The following is a 21,545-nucleotide window of genomic DNA, read 5'->3' as shown; positions in this document are numbered from 1 at the left end:
ATGGACCCATTAACTATATTTCAATAATAACAGGTCTCAACTAAGGAAAAACAGCAAGCATTTCAGTAGTTCTGATTTAAACTTGCCCCACCACAAAAGAGCAAAAAAAAAAATTACCAATATATTTTACATTTACTAGAAATATTTTATGTGTGTGTGTGTTCTGTGTGTGCTTGATTTATGAGGACACAAATTTGAATAATGACATGGGTATTGCACTGGTATTATGACGTAAACAAGTTTTAATTTTAAGAGGACATTTCATGAGTCCTCATATTTAAAATACCATTAAAAACATACTAAACAATGTTTTATTAAAGATGTAAAAATGCAGAATGTTTTCTGTGATAGGTAGGTTTAGGGGTAGGGGGATGTACAGTTTGTACAGTATAAAAACCGTTACGCCTATGGAATGTCCTTACTAAGATAGCAAAACAAACCTGTGTGTATATATATATATATATATATATATATATATATATATATATATATATATATATATATATATATGGAGTAGACTTTACATAGTGCTTGACTCTTGTATTGTCAATACAAGATCTTGACCAAAAAATGATACACCTCTTGAAAATGTTGTGATGTTGTTTCCATTAAGAGGTGCATCAAGTTTTGGTCAAGATCTTGTACTGACAATGCAAGAGTCGAGCACACTGTAAAGTCTACTCCAGCACATCCTAAAGACTTTCAATTAATTTAAGGTCTGGACTCAAGCCCAAAGTATACTTCATTTTTAACACGTATGCGAAGAGGTTAGAAAGTACCTTCATTTGTACAACTCTAGCATGAAAGAATACAAAGATGTTTACATGGGTTACTTTGCAAGGCTGTGCGTTTGTCTGAAGTATACTATGGGCTTAAAGGGTTGGTTCACACAAAAATGAAAATTCTGTCATTAATTACACACCCTCACCCTCGTTCCACATCCGTAAGACCTTCGTTCATCTTCGGAATGCAAATTAAGATCTTTTTGATGAAGTCTGAGAGGTTTCTGTCCCTCCATAGAGATCCAACGCAACTACCACTCCAAGGTCCAGAAAGGTAGGAAAATTAAAGTACTCCATGTGACTCCAGTGGCTTCAACTCAGTTTTATGAAGTGACATGAGTGCTTTATGTGTGCAAAAAAAACATAATTTACCACTTTATTTACAAAATAATATTATCCAAAGCGTGTTCACCTCTCAGACTTCATCAAAAAGATCTTAATTTGTGTTCTGAAGATGAACAAAGGTCTTACGGATGTGGACGACACAAGTGTGAATAATTAACAACAGAATTTTCATTTTTGGGCAAACTAATCCTTTAAGAGGTGCCAATTCATGTGTGAAAATGACAAATCAGCAACATAAAACCAAAGTTTATGTTTACAAGGCAAAAACATGGATGTACAAGATCAACAAAATGTAAGCTTTTGAGTGGCGAAAGGGCAAGAGACTGTTCTGTCAACTGGTCATGCTGCATACAAGTTTCAAATTCTGACAAATTGCTTGTTGCTGGAAACTGGTAAGGACATGGTGTAAAAAAGAATAAAAACATTTATAGACACAGGGTGTTCTGCTTGATGTATATAAAAATGAAACAAACGCACTTGTGTTGTTGCCTGCACTTTCATTTAAATACAGACACATAAGCATCTACTTCAATTATCATATAACACACCTCTTTGCAGTGATCCTTTGGCTTCACAGATAATAGTAGCTTATTTTCAGAAAAAATAACAGAACAGGGTATTTACTTTCAATTGCACTGCATTAGATCTCAGCGATAGCTCATGACTGCAAAGCTGTTGGTGCTGGGAAAAAAAGTAAAGAATGAAACACAACAAGACACGAATCAAGGAGGAAGGCCACAGTCAAGCGAGGATAGAGTGAAAGAATAAGGAACGTACACACAAAGTACCACACGTCAGCAAAAGCGAGGGAGGTGTGGGAGAGAGAAGAACAGATGACAAAGAGAAATCTGGCTATTTGACGGAGAGAAGGCTGCTGGGTGGCTATGGAAACACATAGCAAGCATCATTAATTAATGAGACGCTTCGCCAGGCAATGAGCCGAGAGATGCAGAGAGAGAGAGTATGATCTTCCCATTTACACTCCACATCCCAGCCAGTCGGGAAAGACAACTGAGAGCGGGCTTCAGGCACACAAAACCGAACACTTCGTCATCTAAATTATGTAAGGCCTTTGTCATGAATGACTGGGCATTCGAAGTTGTCCTTCATTACCTACTAATCGTATTACCGTACCACTCTAATCTTTCAATTTTGTGATGCGTAATCCAGATTTACAACTCAATATAGCCAAATCACACTATAACACTATAAGAGATTGTTTGAAATTAGCAGAACAACAGATGAAATACAGTCCAGAAAGAGGAGGATGTGTGTATATGTGTTTGTCCTCTCACCTCGAGGGTAAGCATGTTGACTCTCTGTTGCAGACTGCCATTCTCTGACTGGAGCAGCGCTGTGTCTTTGGGCTCAAAGGAGCAGTAGGAGTTTCTGTCCTCTCCAAACTCACTTATCATGGGGAACTGCACACACACACATACACAAAAAGTGACACAAGGGTCATCACAGGTACAAACCGGCATTAAACAGAATCATTTATGGTTTAAAGGGTTAGGTCACCCAAAAATGAAAATAATGTCATTTACTACTTGTCGTTCTACACACGTAAGACCTTCGTTCATCTTCGGAACACAAATTAAGCTATTTTTGATGAAATCTGATGGCTCAGTGAGGCCACTATTGAGAGCAAAGCCACCGAACCTCTCAAGATCCATAAAGTTACTAAAAACATTTTTAAAACAGTTCATGAGAGTTCAGTGGTTCTACCTTAATATTATAAAGCGACGAGCATACTTTTTGTGCACCAAAAAAACATAACGACTTTTCAAAAATATCTTGTGATGGCCGATTTCAAAACACTGCTTCTGAGCATTACGAATCTTTTGTTTTGAATCAGTGATTCGGATCTCCTATCAAACGGCTAAACTGCTGAAATCACGTGACTTTGGCACTCTGAACCACTGATTCGATTCGTAAAGCTCTGAAGCAGTGTTCTGAAATTGGCCATCACTAGATATTATTGAAAAGTTTTTTTTGGCGCACAAAAAGTACTCTTGTCACTTTATAATATTAAAGGTAGAACCACAGTACTTGCATGAACTGTTTTAAATTTGTTTTTAGTACCTTTATGGATCTTGAGAGGTTTAGTGGTTTTGCTCTCAATAGAGGCCTCACTGAGCCATCGTATTTCATTAAAAATATCTTAATTTGTGTGGAATGACATGAGGGTGAGTAATCAATGACAGAATTTTCATTTTTGGATGAACTAACCCTTTGATAAACAGTTGTACCACTTTTGGCACAAAAACCAGCATCATATTCACTAACCACCAATAATCTGGTGTAACCGGGCAATATCTGCACTGGTTGAACTATGAGTATTTAAATGAATTCATTCGCTGCTTTTGCATTACCCTTCAAATTGCGCAAATTGCAATTGCGAACTGAAAATACGGCAAATGGAAATATGTCAATTTCGCAAAAACTCCCATATATTGTAAAAAAAAATGTTTATGCTCGCGTGAGGTGGTTTTTCAGGCCACTCAAAAAAGGATTTTTTTTTCTCACATTTACAGGTCACCTAGCATACGTAAAAGTCGATCATTCTTTAAAGGTGCCCTCGAATGAAAAATTTAATTTATCTTGGCATAGTTGAATAACAAGAGTTCAGTACATGAAAATTACATACAGTGAGTCTCAAACTCCATTGTTTCCTCCTTCTTATATAAATCTCATTTGTTTAAAAGACCTCCAAAGAACAGGCGAATCTCAACATAACACTGACTGTTACGTAACAGTCGGGGTGTACGCCCCCAATATTTGCATATGCCAGCCCATGTTCCCAACATTATGAAAGGCATTAGACAAGGGCAGCCAGTATTAACGTCTGGATCTGTGCACAGCCGAATCATCAGACTAGGTAAGCAAGCAAGAACAATAGCGAAAAATGGCAGATGGAGCAATAATAACTGACATGATCCATGATAACATGATATTTTTAGTGATATTTGTAAACTGTCTTTCTAAATGTTTCGTTAGCATGTTGCTAATGTACTGTTAAATGTGGTTAAAGTTACCATCGTTTCTTACTGTATTCACGGAGACAAGAGCCGTCGCTATTTTCATTTTTAAACACTTGCAGTCTGTATAACGCATAAACACAACTTCATTCTTTATAAATCTCTCCAACAGTGTAGCATTAGCCATTAGCCACGGAGCATAGCCTCAAATTCATTCATAATCAAATGTAAACAATATAACAGTATACAATACTCACATAATCCGAGGCATGCATGATGAACACTTTGTAAAGATCCATTTGAGGGTTATATTGGCTGTGTAAACTTTTTCAGGCACTGTTTAAGGCAAGCGCGAGCTCCGTGGGCAGGGAGCGAGAGATTTAAAGGGGCCGCACAGCATAAATCGGCTCATATTTAATGATGCCCCAAAATAGGCAGTTAAAAAAATGAATGAAAAAAAATCTATGGGGTATTTTGAGCTGAAACTTCACAGACACATTCAGGGGACACCTTAGACTTATATTACATCTTGTAAAAAAACGTTCGATGGCACCTTAGAGATGGTGCGGTATGTTTGGACAGAAGACAGGACAGAGTTCTTTGATAAAAGACAAAAGTATTACAGGAATACTGGATTCTAAACAACAAAGAAATGCCATAATTTATCAAGACCTTGAAGCAGATGGCTGGGATAAACACCCAGAAACACCTCATACGTGGCTGCTCCCAAGTATAAGGGGCTTTCTTTGCCATTAATGCTTGGATAACATGCCTACATCTCCTTTGATTAAAAATAATGGCTAGTGCAGTGGCTGCAATATACTTAAACCTAATAACATCTATTGCCATGATTTTTGGAATGACTTATCACGAGAGGAAAAAATTAAGTTTTAGTCGCATAACATCAGTTAATGGTAGTTAACTGAATAGTAGTTTTTTATCGACATTTAGAAAATATCGCAAAAGGTTTGCGCAAATCTGTAATGGAAAGCCATCTTTTCAGCACAAATATGCATTTTGTCTATGCAAATGAGGTGTAGGGGTTTAACATTGTGCAGAAATCAGTAGGCAAACAATTTTTTTTAAACAGATGTTTGTGAAAATTCTCTAGTAATTTAAAATGATGGAGAAAAGCATTGGACATATATCTAGATGCAATGTATCACATGCAATGAAGCGCATTTGTTGTTACTCTCTTACTTTCTCTTTCCTTTCCTATAAAACAAAGCCAAAAGCCAAAAATAAATAAATTAATAAATGAGAGAAAATGTACACTATCATTCAAAAGTTTATGTTCAGTAAGATTTTTCTTTCTTTCTTTTTCTTTCTTTCTCTTTCTTTCTTTCTTTGTTACTTTTATTCAGCAAGGATGAATTAAATCGATTAAAAGTGACAGTAAAGACATTACAATTTTACAAAAGATTTATATTTCAAAAGAACAGCAGTTATTTGCAGTTACTTTCTATTCATCAGTAATCCTTATAATTCTAATATATCATTCTGCATATTAGAATGATTTCTGAAGGATCATGTGACACTAAAGACCGAAGTAATGGCTGCTGAAAATTCAATTTTTGCCATCACAGGAATACATTATATTTTAAATTGTAATAAAAATCACAGTTTTTACTGTAATATTGTGAAATTTTGTTTGGTTAAATAATTGCATCCTTGGTGATAAAATCTTACCAACCCCAAGCTTTTGAACAATAGTGTATGGCAACACTGATTTTTTTTTTTTTTTCATCTGCAATTTAGCAGTATATGATTAGGCATACCAAAACATATGTAAAACCAGTGAGATATTAGTTATGGTGTTTTAGGTAATTGCCAGGACATACATTATACATACACACTATATATATGTCAGTAGATGCTGTGTGCTTTTATGTGCTGGATCTCATATATTTTTACTCCTACGAGCTTTGAGAGCTGTGTGCATTTGTTCCCCACATTTAGCCCTTTACTAGGCAGTGAGCCATAGTGAACGCAGAACCCTGAAGGCGCTCTCTCTCTCTTTCTCTCGCCTTCTGCAAAAACAGCTGTTCTTCAGAGGCTAGCCATCGTTGGTGCGTATACATGCATATGTTTGGGGAGGGCCAAACCAAAAAGCTTTAAAGATATCCAATCTGGAGCATCTCCAACCTGCAGCTCCCCAGAGGCCTGGAAGCTGCCCAACCTACCTAGTCGTACCCAAAGATCACATCAAATGAACCAGCTGCTCACTCTGTTGAGTAGGTTACTGCACAGCATAAGCATTGTGCTCCTGATTTGTAATCAAAGGAAGATAAACATTCTCATTCTCTAGAAAAAATAAATCTCATGTGAATAACAATCACGTGTTCACGTTTAAAAATTAATAGAGACGTGATCTACTTTCCTAACAATCAAGCGATCTAAACAGCATCAGGAGCATCTTGTATTGTGTGTACAAGTGGCTTTGTGTGTTTTATGTGGACGCTTGACATGCTAATTACAGAGAGCATGCACACTTGTTTATGTACAGCTCGGCTCACGTGTCAGCTGGCCTATAAATAAAGCTCTTTCATACATGAAGCAGGCACAGCTCTTAATGAGTGCTGTCATGGCACAGTCATTAATCAAATCAATGTTATATGTTTAGCATAAACTCTGACAACAGCTTATATTAGCATTCAGCTGCTGAACTCACAAAGATCACTATTATTTCACAAGAAAACTGTAAAGCAACTCCAAAATAGTTCAATAAAACATTTGGCATCTACCAGCATCAAGTAGGTTTGCTTGACACATGAAGTGGTTAGTTTATTTATTGCTTTATGCTCTTTATCAGTGTTTTCTGCTGTGCAGCAGGTAACCATTTTATCACTTGCTATATGTGTCCACTCTGTTCTACTCTAATTAAATGCCCTATATAGTATGTCTGTGACCATGTCACCGTCTCTGCATTAATGTGAGATAAGGCAGCGAGGTGGAAAAGGTTTCCTAACAAGGATGTCTAAACCCTACTTTTGACTGGATGATTATGTCATATATATTTGACAATAGCTAAAACATTCTTAAGCATCTTTATACTGTGGTATAGTAAAAACTAATTTGACAGGCAATGCCATTTGAACATGACTCATTTTGAAATTTTAATTAGCTTAATTAGGCTTAACAGACTATTTTATCTACAGTTGCATCCAACTATTCATATTCTATTCTATTATTCTAATCTATTCTATTATTATATTCTATCATGTAAGCTTTTTGAGAATTTTTTTTTTTTTTTTAATGTAAATGTGATGTAACCTGATGTAAATTCATTTTTTGTACTTTAAAGCATAAGGCATAAGAATGCGTCACTGTGTTTAGTGGAAATGATGAATTACTGACTCGGCCTGATGGACAGATGATGAGCGGGCGCCTCACGAGGCTCTGCTGTATTGCATACTTAAGTTTAAAATCAGTGCTGTCTAAAGTCAAACAGACAGTAAAGAGGATTTTTTTAAAACTTCTAAGGACTCAAAGACTTCTTTTCATAACAAGCTGCCAACGAGGTTATTACGGACACCTTCAATACACTTGTTTAATATATTGAAGGTGTCCATAATAGCGCTAAGTGCCATTTTGTATCTCGTTTACTTTTAGACTATGTATTGTATAATTTGCTGATGTGTTTGTACCATGTTCATTTACGAATGCAGTGCTTTTACGGCATAAAGCATAAGAAAAATAAACACCCGTTTCAAGGAACACACCTGTGTCTGTGTTGTTGTGAAGAGAGCTATACTGAGACCACATTAAAAATCTGGGATTTCTTTCATTTAAACCTGGAAATAAGCAGTCAGTTTTAAAGAAGAAATGTAATAATTGTAATTTAAAATTCTGCACTATTTCTAGGTCACTAATCAAAAGTTTTTTTGTGCTTCCACTAAAGCACAATATGCTTTTTGGATCATTCTCAAATCAAGCTGGATAATCAGGCTTTACACAAACTTGTGGAGTTCATGCTGTTCAAGTGCTGCTGTCATTAAAGCAAATGGGAAAAAGAAATACTGTTTCAGAAAGAACTTCTGAAATAGTGGGTCTTTGTGATTTGTTACTTTTGATATGAAACAAAGTCTCAGCTTTTGAAATCTCTCAATTTTAGAACGAAATTCAGAGTTTTGACCCTCTTTAAAGGTGCCCAGAATCAAAATTTGAATTTACGTCGGCATAGTTAAATAACAAGAGTTCAGTACATGGAAAAGACATACATTGAGTTTCAAACCCCATTGCTTCCTCCTTCTTATGTAAATCTCATTTGTTTAAAAGACTTCTGGAAAACACGCGGATCTCAACATAACACCGACTGTTACGTAACAGTCGGGATCATTAACATGTATGACCCCAATATTTGCATATATGCCAGCCCATGTTCAAGGCATTAGACAAGGAAAGGCAGTATTAACGTCTGGATCTGTGCACAGACAAGGTAAGCCAGCAAGAACAACAGCGAAAAATGGCAGATGGAGCAATAATAACTGACATGATCCATGATAGCATGATATTTTTAGTGATATTTGTAAATTGTCTTTCTAAATGTTTCGTTAGCATGTTGCTAATGTACTGTTAAATGTGGTTAAAGTTACCATCGTTTCTTACTGTATTCACGGAGACAAGAGCCGTCGCTATTTTCATTTTTAAACACTTGCAGTCTGTATAATGCATAAACACATCTTCATTCTTTATAAATCTCTCCAACAGTGTAGCATTAGCCGTTAGCCACAGAGCATAGCCTCAAACTCATACAGAATCAAATGTAAACATCAAAATAAACACTTTACTCACATAATTCGAAGCATGCATACAGCATGCATAACGAACATCTTGTAAAGATCCATTTGAGGGTTATATTAGCTGTGTGAACTTTGTAAATGCACTGTAATATAGTCGAGAGCTCGTGTGGCAGGGAGCAGGCGAATTAAAGGGGCGGCGCGCTGCCAAAATCAGTGTATAGTTAATGATGCCCCAAAATAGGCAGTTAAAAAAATTTATTAAAAAAAATCTATGGGGTATTTTGAGCTGAAACTTAACAGACACATTCAGGGGACACCTTAGACTTATATTACATCTTGTGAAAAAGCATTCTTGGGCACCTTTAATGTTGCATGACAGGTCCCTGTATCTGACTCAGTTCAGTGGCAGTTTAATGCTCATGAATCAATCATCTCTTACGCTTCAATATATAGCATGAAATAAACATGAATAAACTTCAGAAGGTACGTTGAAAGAATGTAACGTGTCATGTAATATCTCAATCGTGAAAAGACAATCAATAAATCAGCTTGTATGTTACGTAATGTTGCATTTACCTCAGGAAAGCCATTCAATGCCCATAAACTCGTTAGTTAGGTAGAAAAAAAATATTCTAGAGAGGAACATTTTGCTAGATATATGCATTGTCTTCATTATTTAATGTACCCTATGTTTGAATACATTTTTCAAGTTATACAGCCACAGTTTAAATGCTTATATTTCAATATATCATTGAAAAAGTTGATATAAAAACAATACATTTTTCTATATAACTTGGTTGATTGTTGATTATTGAAAAAAAAAAAAAATTAATTTATTGATTATTAAATAAACTTTAAAGGGCTAGTTCACCCAAAAATGAAATTTCTGTCATTACTCACCCTCATGTCGTCCCAAACCCCATAAGACCTTCGTTCATCTTCGGAACACAAATTAAGATATTTTTGATGAAATCCGAGAGGTATCTGAAACACATATAGGCAGCAATGTCAATGTACCTTTTGAGGTCCAGAAAGGTATTAAAGACATTGTTAAAATGGTCCATGTGACTACAGTGGTTCAACCTTAATGTTATAAAGTGACAAGAATAGTTTTTGTGCAAAAAAACAGAACAAAAATAATGACTTTATTTAACAATTTGAACTGTTGTCATGCGCATTTGACGTAGTGAACGCAGTGCAGAGCTTCCGTGTTTACATCCGAACGCCAGCTCAGTATTGGCCGACGCTATACACGTGAGCAGCAGGATGCATGGGTGTGATGCTGATGCAGAGCCGGCCAATAACGAGTCCGCATTTGGAGGTAGAACAAGCTCTGCGCTGCATTCACTACGTAAACCGCGTATGACAACAGTCATTATTTTTGTTTTACTATTCTTGTCACTTCATAATATTAAGGTTGAACCACTGTAGTCACGTTGACTATTTTAACGATGTCTTTACTACCTTTCTGGACCTCAAAAGGTGCAATGAGGTTGCTGCCTATGTGTGGTTCAGAAACCCTCATCAATTTCATCAAAAATATCTTAATTTGTGTTCCGAAGATAAATGAAGGTCAGAAATGCCAGAAATGTCATTTTTGGGCGAACTAAACCTTTAATTTCGGTTTCAGTAAAAAATTAATTTTGTTTAATCACTTGTAACATTATACATTTTGAGTGTTTTAATCATTAAAATGGTCTGCTTGCATATAAAGTTAGTGGAAGTACAATAAACTACAAACCCAAGTACAACTGGCCAGCCAGTTACACCACCGGCCGACATCTAAGGTGGCCTCTGCTGATATCTTAGGCTAAAGGATCTTTGATGCGTTTTGTACCTTTATCTCGTAAATCTTGAGTTTCCTTTTGATGTCTGCATTTTCTCGCTCAAGGCCAGCCAGTCGAGTCTTAATGTCCTGGTAGGCGCTGATGAGGGCGAAGTGGGAGGCAGAGTACATATCCTCTGATAAGGGAGAGCTGGACCAGCCCACCCCGCAGCCATCTTCTTTCAGACCCTCGTTACCCCCCAGCAGGCCCAACTGGCCACCGAAGAGAGACTCCATGACTCCTGATCCTCAACCTGTGAGATGCGAGAGAGAAAGAGGAAGGTTGTTTATGTGAATCAAAAATGAGAGCTAATCAGCCTTGGGACGTTCGTTCTTTCATCTTGAACATAATTTTTCACTTCTTCTCATCACTTCTTCAACGGTTTTGTTATTGTGCATGCTCTTCCCTTTATAAGCTCCACTTCACCTTCACTCAGGATAATTATTTCCTTTCTCAACTACGCTTCTCATTAGTATTGACATCCACGCCACAAACCACCAAACCGCACCAAGCAAAAGCATCTTTACTGAAGGCCAAGGTTGTTTTCGTTCTCAACCACATGCCATTTAGCTTCTCTGGATATGTTTGGTCCTTTTTTTGGGGACAATGTGGACCGACAACAGTCAATGAGACGTCATCAATTATTCAGGAAGACAAAGGCTACAGACACTTAAAAGAGCTGAGCGGCATGACCTGATTCAAGTACACGTTGTGCAGCTAAGAGGATGACATCACCACCTAGCAACAGTCACTGAGATCACATGTGTAGCTGCCATTTATTACAAGCTTCTACAGGATCAGCAAATTTTGTGAATACAGCATGGTGATGACAATAAATTTGCTGGAGAGAAAAACAGGCGCTTCAAAAATCTGCTATCATTTTAATTTTTTATTGATAGGGTACACATAAACTGTGTTCCGAAACCTAATGAGCTGCCTAGCTGTCTTCTTTAAGGCAGCATCCTAACTGAAATGAAACCTCTTAAGTGACAGATTTGGAGCGCTCTACATAGGCAGCAACTCTGTGCGTCATATAAATAGTGCTCCTCACACAAACCACACAGGAGATATGACTCACAATTGATGGCAATTGTTTGCTGTTAGCATGTTGCTAAGCTAACAATGTGATACATAGTTCATGCAAATGTTGTGTATGGGCCTACTTATAAATGTAATTGGCCCATTTGTTATTAGACTGAAATATTTTTTATCCATAATTTTCAGTATTGATTATATACAGTGATATAAATATATTATTTCCAAACAAGATTTCTAATGCTAACATTACTAATAAGCCGATATTTATTTTTATGGTGTGGCTGATAACTAATACATGTCCAATCCATTATAACATTTTAAAAGAAGACACTTTTGCTCACCAAAATTACATTTATTTGATCAAAAATAGAGTAAAAACAGTAATATTGTGAAATATTATATATATATATATATATATATATATATATATATATATATATATATATATATATATATATATATATATATATATATACAGTACAGTCCAAAAGTTTGGAACCACTAAGATTTTTAATGTTTTTAAAAGAAGTTTCGTCTGCTCACCAAGGCTACATTTATTTAATTAAAAATACAGTAAAAACAGTAATATTGTGAAATATTATTACAATTTAAAATAACTGTTTTCTATTTGAATATATTTGACAAAGTAATTTATTCCTGTGATGCAAAGCTGAATTTTCAGCATCGTTACTCCAGTCTTCAGTGTCACATGATCCTTCAGAAATCATTCTAATATGCTGATTTGCTGCTCAATAAACATTTATGATTATTTTCAATGTTGAAAACAGTTGTATACTTTTTTTTCAGGATTCCTTGATGAATAGAAAGTTCAAAAGAACAGCATTTATCTGTAATACAAAGCTTCTGTAGCATTATACACTACCGTTCAAAAGTTTGGGGTCAGTAAGAATTTTTATTTTTATTTTTTTGAAAAGAAATTAAAGAAATTAATACTTTTATTCAGCAAGGATGCATTAAATCAATCAAAAGTGGCAGTAAAGACATTTATAATGTTACAAAAGATTAGATTTCAGATAAACACTGTTCCCTTTCAGTCGGTCACGTTCGACGTACGTCAGTAGTGACCGACGAATTGGGATATCGCTAGAGAGCCCCTATCAGCTTCGAGAAGACTAAAACAAGCCAATGAACATTGGCGTGCGATATTTGCATAACGCACCCCTCCCCATCCGGGGCATATAAAAGGGGGAGGAGATGCAATCGCACTCTGTCTTTCGCTTCGGAGCCAAGCTTTGGTGTCCTACGGCTGGGAAGATCTTCAAAAAAGAAGAAAAACAGCACTCTTACCGTGTTTGGCGCTACGACACTGCAGCGAGTCCACGAGCTTCCGGGTCCGGGCAGCAACATCGGCTGTGAGACAGCGTTCCGCTGTAATCCCAACATTGTTTGGTCTGCGATTTGGCCGGGTCCTGTGTGTGTGTGTTTTACACACTTCGTGACACTCCCTGTGTGTCTCATTCACAAAGAGCTGTGAGTTCCCCCTCTATTAGACTTTACAGACGAACCCTGCATCTGGGGAGATGGCATTTCGTCTGTGCGCTACTGGATGTGGTCGTTCCCTGGTCCCTGCTGATGGGCACAATCGCTGTATCACGTGCTTGGGCGTTCAGCACGCTGAGGCCGCGTTTGTAGATGGTTCATGTTCTCATTGTGGGAACATGACTATCGCGGTGCTGAGGTCGAGACTTTCGTTCCTTGGTTCTCAGGGAGCGGGGGTCCCCTCCCCTATGCCCCGTGCGGCCGTTTTCTCTGGCTTCGGTCGGAGTGACGGTTCGTCGGCGTGTAGGCAGGGTGACTTGAGGGTCACGGTTAGGGCTTCCCCGCCGAGCGTTGCTCCGCGGGCCCCTGCCGCCTCTACAGCACCGCAGCCAGTGGTGTTACCGCCGTGTCATGCTGGGCCCTCTTCGGAGCGTCCAGTATTGTCCTTCGGTGCACCTGCGGAGGACCAGATGTCGATCACGGTATCGGAAGGCGAGCACGAGTCCTCGGGAGAGGATGACTCGGCTGAGCCCCCGTCTCATGGCGTGGCGGCTGTGGCCGAGTCGGATCCTGAGTTGATGGCTGTGCTTTCCCGGGCAGCCGAGAGCGTCGGGCTCGCGTGGAACCCTCCACCCTGTCCCGGCCCCTCTCGGCTTGACGATTGGTACCTCGGGGCGGGCCGCGCTGGTCCTCAGCGTCCCGCCCCGATGCCTTTCTTCCCGGAGGTGCACGACGAGGTGACCAGGTCTTGGCGGACGCCGTATAGTGTTCGTTCGAGACCAGGCCCCTCGTCCGCCTTCACCACCCTGGATGGCGGTGAGGCTAAAGGCTATACGGGGATCCCTCCAGTCGAACGGTCTGTAGCGATGCAGTTGTGCCCTACGGCCGCCGGCTGGCGTGGTGACCCACGCCTTCCGTCCCGGGCCTGTAAGTTTTCTTCCTCTCTGACGGAGAAGGCTTATAGAGCTTGTGGGCAGGCCGCCTCCGCCCTGCATGCCATGGCCCTTTTGCAAGTATACCAGGCAAAAGCGTTATCGGAGATGCCGCAGGGTGGTCTTGACCAACATCTGTTGGGGGAGTTGCGCGCTGCCACCGATCTCGCCCTCCGGGCGACTAAAGTGACAGCACGCTCCGTTGGTCAAGCGATGGCTACTATGGTAGTCCAGCAGCGCCATCTATGGCTAAACCTGGCTGACATGAGGGAAGCCGATAAATATCGGTTCCTGGACTCCCCCGTGTCCCAGGCTGGCCTATTCGGCGACGCGGTGGAGAGCTTCGCCCAACAGTTCTCCGCTGCCCAGAAGCAGGCTGAGGCAATTAAACACGTCTTGCCCCGCCGGCCCGCTGCTGCCTCCACCCCGCCGGCGGCGCAACCTCAGCCTGCTCGTCGCCGAGGGCGCCCACCCGCGTCGTCCTCCACCCCTGCTAAGTTGGCCAAGCAGCAGCCTCCACCAGCCAAACAGCAGGGAGCCGGCGCCGGCCGGGGCGCCCAGCCCGCTCAAGCCAAGCCAGGTGGCAAGAGGTCGAGGAAGTCGCGATCCTGAAGCGGGCGACCTGGAGGAGGAAGTTGCAGCTCTTCGGGGGGGATTCCATCTGCCCCTCCACTCCCGGGGGAGGGCCGGGAGAAACTTGTTGTGTCTGTCCCGCCGCTGGCTCTCCGGAGTCCAGCGGTACCCACCTTTTCACAGAAAGAGCTGTTTCCCTTCCATCCTCCAGGTCACAAGAGGGCGCGGTTGTCAGGACCCGGGGCTCTGCCTCGGTGTCCGCAGCCCCCTCTCATTTCGCCAGTGGGGGGCGCCCCGATGGTGCAGGCCGTACCACGTGTACTGTCTCCCATCGGTGCTGTCACCCCGCAGAATCTGACTCCACTTCGGGCCGCTGCGCTGTCCGAGTCGAGTCCCAGTATTCTGCCTCGCTGCCCCACTTCCGGTGCACCTGTGGTGCCCTTGGTCCCGCTCGTTCGGTGTCTGGAAGCCTGGTTAGCGCTTCCCAGCCCGTCCCGCTGGCTCATCCGCACTATCAGGCTCGGCTATGCGATTCAGTTCGCCCGGCGTCCCCCGGTGTTCAGAGGTGTCCACTACACTCAGGTGTCACTGGACAGTGCTCCTGTTCTTCGGGCGGAGATTGCTGTCCTCCTGGCGAAGGGTGCAATCGAGCCGGTCCCTCCAGCCGTTATGAAGTCAGGGTTTTACAGTCCCTACTTCATTGTACCGAAGAAAGGAGGTGGGTTACGGCCAATCTTGGATCTGCGAGTCCTGAATCGGTCCCTTCACAGGCTGCCGTTCAAGATGTTGACGCAGAAACGCATTTTTCAATGCATCCGTCCCCAAGATTGGTTCGCAGCAATAGACCTGAAGGACGCTTACTTTCATGTCTCGATTCTGCCTCGTCACAGACCCTTCCTACGGTTTGCGTTCGAGGGTCGGGCATATCAGTACAAAGTCCTGCCCTTCGGGCTGGCCCTGTCTCCCCGCGTCTTTACGAAGGTTGCGGAGGCGGCCATTGTTCCCCTCAAGGAACAAGGCGTTCGTATTCTCAACTATCTCGACGACTGGCTTATTCTAGCCAGTTCGCGGGAGCAGTTGTGCGAACACAGGGATCTGGTGTTGGCTCACCTCAGCCGGTTGGGTCTTCGGGTCAACTGGGACAAGAGCAAACTCTCCCCCGGGCAGAGGATCTCTTATCTCGGTATGGAACTGGACTCGGTCGCCCTGACTGCGCAACTCACAGAGGAGCGCGTCCAGTCGGTGTTGAACTGCCTGAGTGCGCTCAAGTGCAGGACAGCGGCCCCACTGAAAATGTTTCAGAGGCTCCTGGGGCATATGGCATCCGCAGCCGCAGTCACGCCGCTCGGATTGCTTCATATGAGGCCGCTCCAACACTGGCTCCACGGCCGGGTCCCGAGATGGGCGTGGCAACGCGGCACGTTCCGTGTTTCTGTGACACTGAGCTGCCGCCGTGCCCTCACTCGATGGTCAGACCCCTCGTTCCTGCGGGCAGGAGTTCCCCTCGAACAGGTGTCCAGGCATGCTGTGGTTCACACAGACGCCTCGACCTCAGGGTGGGGCGCCACGTACAACGGGCATGCAGCCTCAGGTCTTTGGACGGGGCCTCAGCTGCATTGGCATATCAATTGCCTCGAGTTGCTGGCAGTTCGTCTTGCGCTGAGCCGCTTCAAGGAGCTGTTGTCAGGCAAGCACGTTCTAGTCCGCTCAGACAACATCGCGACCGTAGCGTACATCAATCATCAAGGTGGTCTACGCTCCCGCCGCATGTCGCAACTCGCCCGCCATCTCTTGTTATGGGGTCAGAAGCATCTGAGGTCGCTTCGTGCCATTCATGTCCCGGGTGTGCTCAACCGTGCAGCCGACGAGCTCTCACGGCAGCCTCCACTTGCGGGCGAATGGAGACTCCATCCCCAGGTGGTCCAGCTGATTTGGCATTACTTCGGCGAGGCTCAGATAGATCTGTTTGCCTCCCAGGAGAATGCTCAGTGCCAGTGGTTCTATTCCCTGACCGCAGGTACCCTCGGCACGGATGCACTGGCACACAGTTGGCCCCGGGGTCTTCGCAAGTATGCGTTTCCCCCAGTGAGCCTTCTTACTCAACTCTTGTGCAAGCTCAGGGAGGATGGGGAGCAGGTCTTGCTGGTGGCCCCTTATTGGCCCACCCGGACTTGGTTTTCGGACCTGATGCTCCTCACGACAGCCCCTCCCTGGCCCATTCCTCTGAGGAAGGATCTTCTGACTCAGAGAGGGGGCACCCTGTGGCACCCGCGTCCCGACCTGTGGAACCTCCACGTGTGGTCCCTGGACGGGATGCGGAGGTTCTAAGTGATCTCCCGCAAGCGGTTGTAGACACTATCACTTCCGCAAGAGCTCCTTCCACTAGGAGTCTCTATGCGTTGAAGTGGAACCTGTTCGTTGACTGGTGCTCTTCTCACCAAGAAGACCCCCGATCATGCTCGGTCAGATCCGTGCTTTCCTTCCTGCAGGAGGGCCTGGAGCGAAGGCTGTCTCCCTCCACCCTCAAAGTGTATGTTGCCGCCATTGCCGCACATCACGATGCAGTTGATGGGAAGTCCTTGGGGAAGCACGATCTGGTCGTCAGGTTCCTGAGGGGAGCGAGGAGACTGAATCCGCCTCGTCCCCCCTCCATACCCTCTTGGGATCTCTCCTTAGTTCTTTCATCCCTTCGGCGTCATCCCTTCGAGCCCTTGCAATCAGTCGAGTTAAAAGTACTGTCCCTTAAGACCGTCCTCCTGGTTGCATTGGCCTCACTCAAGAGGGTAGGGGACCTGCATGCATTTTCGGTCGACGAATCGTGCCTGGAATTCGGGCCTGGTGATTCTCACGTTATCTTGAGACCCCGGCCTGGATATGTGCCCAAGGTTCCTACCACTCCCTTCAGAGATCAGGTAGTGAACCTGCAAGCGCTGCCTTCGGAGGAGGCAGACCCAGCCCTGGCTTTGCTCTGTCCAGTCCGCGCTCTGCGCGTTTACGTGGATAGAACTCGAAGCTTCAGGACCTCAGAGCAGCTCTTTGTCTGTTACGGAGGCCAGCAGAAAGGGAAGGCTGTCTCCAAGCAGAGGATGGCCCACTGGATTGTGGATGCCATCGCCCTGGCTTATGATTCCCAGGGCGTGCCTTGCCCGTTCGGGTTGAGAGCCCACTCCACCAGAGGAGTGGCCTCTTCCTGGGCGTTGGCTCAGGGCGCCTCGCTGACAGATATCTGTAGAGCTGCGGGCTGGGCGACACCAAACACGTTTGCTAGGTTTTATAGCTTACGTGTGGAACCGGTTTCTTCCCGTGTACTCGCTTCCACGAGCCGGTAGACGCGTTGAACCTGTTCTATGTGTCGGCTTGCAATGCCATTCCCGCCCTCTGGGCTGGATACGTGCATCTTTGACTCCAGTCGTGTTCCCCGATCGGTGAACCCTGTCGAGTTCCTCCGCCTCCCCTTTCGGCTCGGACATTGCGGAGTGTCTGATGCCAGACCAACATCCATCTTCGATGTTGTCTGTTGGTTGGGTTCCATATGTTGTATCCCTCTAGGTGAGTGACTCCATATGTGTATTGTCCACGGTTACTCCCTACGGTGAGCCCGTGTCTTCCCCTTAGCAGAGTTTCTGCTGTCACCTGCCAGATGAGTCTCCCCCTACTCAGGTGGAGCCATCCCAGGGACTCATATGCGTTCTGCCCTTCGGGCCAGGCCATATGTTCCACGTAAATTCCTTCCCCACTGGGTGGGTAGTGGCTCCGCAGCGCCCCCCTACGGGTTCGCTTCCCCAGTGTAGTCTAGTTTACTTAGTGGGTATATCGGAACAGCAGTAGACTTCCCGGCGTAAGCTCGCCCCCTTCACCGTCCCAATTGGTGCGACGGGCGGCTGAGCTTGCGCTGGGCACTGGAAGGGGTTCGTAACTGTGGCGTTTTATTTGGGATCCCAATTCGTCGGTCACTACTGACGTACGTCGAACGTGACCGACTGAAAGGGAACGTCTCGGTTACGTATGTAACCCTCGTTCCCTGAAGGAGGGAACGGAGACGTACGTCCCGTCGCCACAGTTTCTGTACCCTCGCTGTTGTGCGGACACCAGTTGTCTCCTCAGCGAAAAACAGAGTGCGATTGCATCTCCTCCCCCTTTTATATGCCCCGGATGGGGAGGGGTGCGTTATGCAAATATCGCACGCCAATGTTCATTGGCTTGTTTTAGTCTTCTCGAAGCTGATAGGGGCTCTCTAGCGATATCCCAATTCGTCGGTCACTACTGACGTACGTCTCCGTTCCCTCCTTCAGGGAACGAGGGTTACATACGTAACCGAGACGTTCTTTTGAACTTTCTATTCATCAAATAATCCTGAAAAAAAATATTGTACACAAATATTTTGTACAATTGTACACATTAAATGTTTCTTGAGCAGCAGATCAGCATATTAGAATGATTTCTGAAGGATCATGTGACACTGAAGACTGGAGTAATGATGCTGAAAATTCCATCACAGGAATAAATTACTTTGTCAAATATATTCAAATAGAAAACAGTTATTTTAAATTGTAATAATATTTCACAATATTACTGTTTTTACTGTATTTTTAATTAAATAAATGTAGCCTTGGTGAGCAGACGAAACTTCTTTTAAAAACATAAAAAATCTTAGTGGTTCCAAACTTGTATGTACTGTATACTAAAAAGAAATTTTCCGTGATGCAAATTTTCATTAGCTATTACTCCAGTCTTCACTGTCACATGATCCTTCAGAAATTATTCTAATATGCAGCTTTGGTGCTCAAGAAACATTTATTATTATTATCAATGTTGAAACAAGTGCTGCTTAGTATTTTTGTGGAAACCGTGATACATATTTCAGAATTCCTTGATGAATAGAAAATGCACTGTCACTTTTGATTAGTTTAATGCATCTTTGCTGAATAAAAGTATTAATTTCTAAATTGAAAACTAAAAACTAAATTGTTTACGTAATTTTAAGTGAATGTTAGATGACGGCAAAGATAAACTAAGAATAGTAAAATGAGAAACATACAATATCTGATTTAAAAATATTTAAATATATTTTTATATAACTAAAAAAGATTATTAGTTTTATATATTATATTTTTTATATAATTTATAACAATATATTTTTATTATATTTTATTATTAATTATAATATTGGCCGATATTATACGAACAGCTTCTGCATTGGAAGCCCAAGATGACCCGAGTAGGAATTTCTCTTGGTTCTGAAACCAAGAGAAACAACAGAAGTATACGAACTGCTCAAAGACATGAGCTTGACTTGAATGCATGATGTGAGATGTCAGACATCCATGTTTGTAGAGGTCTAGCTCTATTAGTCCCCTGTGTATTGCCTTCATGCCCTTCAGTTCCCAGAGCCCACTGTTCACACCATGATGAATCGCTCCAGTGCCATCAACAACACTCATTCACACTAGACAGCACTGCCTCAACAACAAGTCAGGACACAAACATGGATAGAAACATGGAGTAAGCAGAAAAAAAAGCAACATCTTCACAGTAAACCGTTTAGTAAGATAATATGGATATGCGTGCAGCATCAGGTTGGCCATCTGATGCAGCACGGAGGTGTGAGGAGATTTTACTGCACACAAAATGAGTCAGATGCTTCTTACTTAGTGAGATATTTTTGGTCATTTGCGTACCAATGTTACAAAAAACGTACAGAGAAGCCTTGGACCTCTTCCTTGGTGTTCTCTTACTCTCTCTCTTTCTCTCTATCCTTCAGGGTAATCCAGAAAAACACCCACTCACATCAATACATTTGCTTAGGCATGGATAAGCAGCATGACCATGGGGGAGAGATTGCTGTTCTGATGAAGGTGTGAATGTGTGTAGGTGGAAGAATATCACTTTAGAGACATTCCAACCCACTACATTAATACAAGTGTGTTCTCGCTCAGGGCTTCTCTGTGTGCTGATAAGGAGTTGCAGCACAATGTACTTATCTCATGTGATGTCTGTTATTGCAAACATATTGAAGTGTCATGCCTATAGATTTATATCTCTGATAATAAAGTTGCATGATTATTGTAGTAAAAATATGTTTAGCTAAAACGCAGCATTGCACATTTCCCCCCCTGTGGAAGAAGCTATGAAAATGTCAATACTGCTCTTTTTCATACAATAAAATAGCATTCACTGCCTGTCAAATTCGGCTGCAATTTTGCTTGGTTTATAAAAAAATAAAAATATATGTTCTTTTATTAAAATACATATTTCTACAAATAATAAATATAAATATTAAGAAATAAAATACTTACAAATTTATTTCTTAATTGTTTTTTTTTTTTTTTTTACATTACAATTCGTTTCTGTAGTCTAATTAGAAGTATTTTAAAATGTAATGTAATCTAATTAATTTTTGGGAATCTGATTACATAATCAAGATTAGGCCTACATATAATCAGTTACCCAGCACTGCAACTAGGATTTCAAACTGGGTCTCCTTGCTTAGTCACCATGATTTTGCCAAGTAAGACATGTTCCTGAATCAATATATTTTGTTGATCCTGGAATAACATTCCTGTCTGAAAATGTAGTGCTAACCCCCATCCCTACCCCTAAACCTAACCCTAGCCATAACTTATCCCTAAAATCAGAGAGAAATGATAGGTGAATATGAATGGTGCAGAAACCCCTAACCCTTGTTGTAAGCCTAAACTGTAAACTTGTCCCTCAAATTTGATTAGTTGATTGGAACGTTGTTCCAGGATCAACAAAAGCCACATTTCCACTGAAATTACCTGGAACAATTCATCCCAGGAACTTTTTCCCCCCAGGCGTGTTGCTGTCT

The 21,545-nt window shown here is 42.3% G+C and overlaps 1 protein-coding gene across 2 annotated transcripts in view; it reads right to left on the bottom strand.

The window, feature by feature from the left end:
• tbkbp1 (TBK1 binding protein 1) overlaps window positions 1-21,545 on the bottom strand; it is a 63,884-nt gene that overhangs the window by 20,766 nt on the left and 21,573 nt on the right. For both annotated transcript variants that reach the window (XM_048170736.1, XM_048170737.1), the window contains 2 exons: window positions 10,685-10,926; window positions 2,423-2,548 (listed from right to left, as the gene is read on the bottom strand). In XM_048170736.1, the coding sequence (XP_048026693.1) occupies window positions 2,423-2,548; window positions 10,685-10,909 (351 nt within the window). In that variant the 5' untranslated portion in view covers window positions 10,910-10,926. The remainder of the gene's footprint in view (window positions 1-2,422; window positions 2,549-10,684; window positions 10,927-21,545) is intronic.

The sequence above is a fragment of the Megalobrama amblycephala genome, linkage group LG20 (genome assembly GCF_018812025.1).
Source record: "Megalobrama amblycephala isolate DHTTF-2021 linkage group LG20, ASM1881202v1, whole genome shotgun sequence".
Classification (NCBI taxonomy): Eukaryota; Metazoa; Chordata; class Actinopteri; order Cypriniformes; family Xenocyprididae; genus Megalobrama; species Megalobrama amblycephala.
Note: the sequence above shows the minus strand (reverse complement) of the source record. Positions and strands in the feature narration are given on the sequence as shown.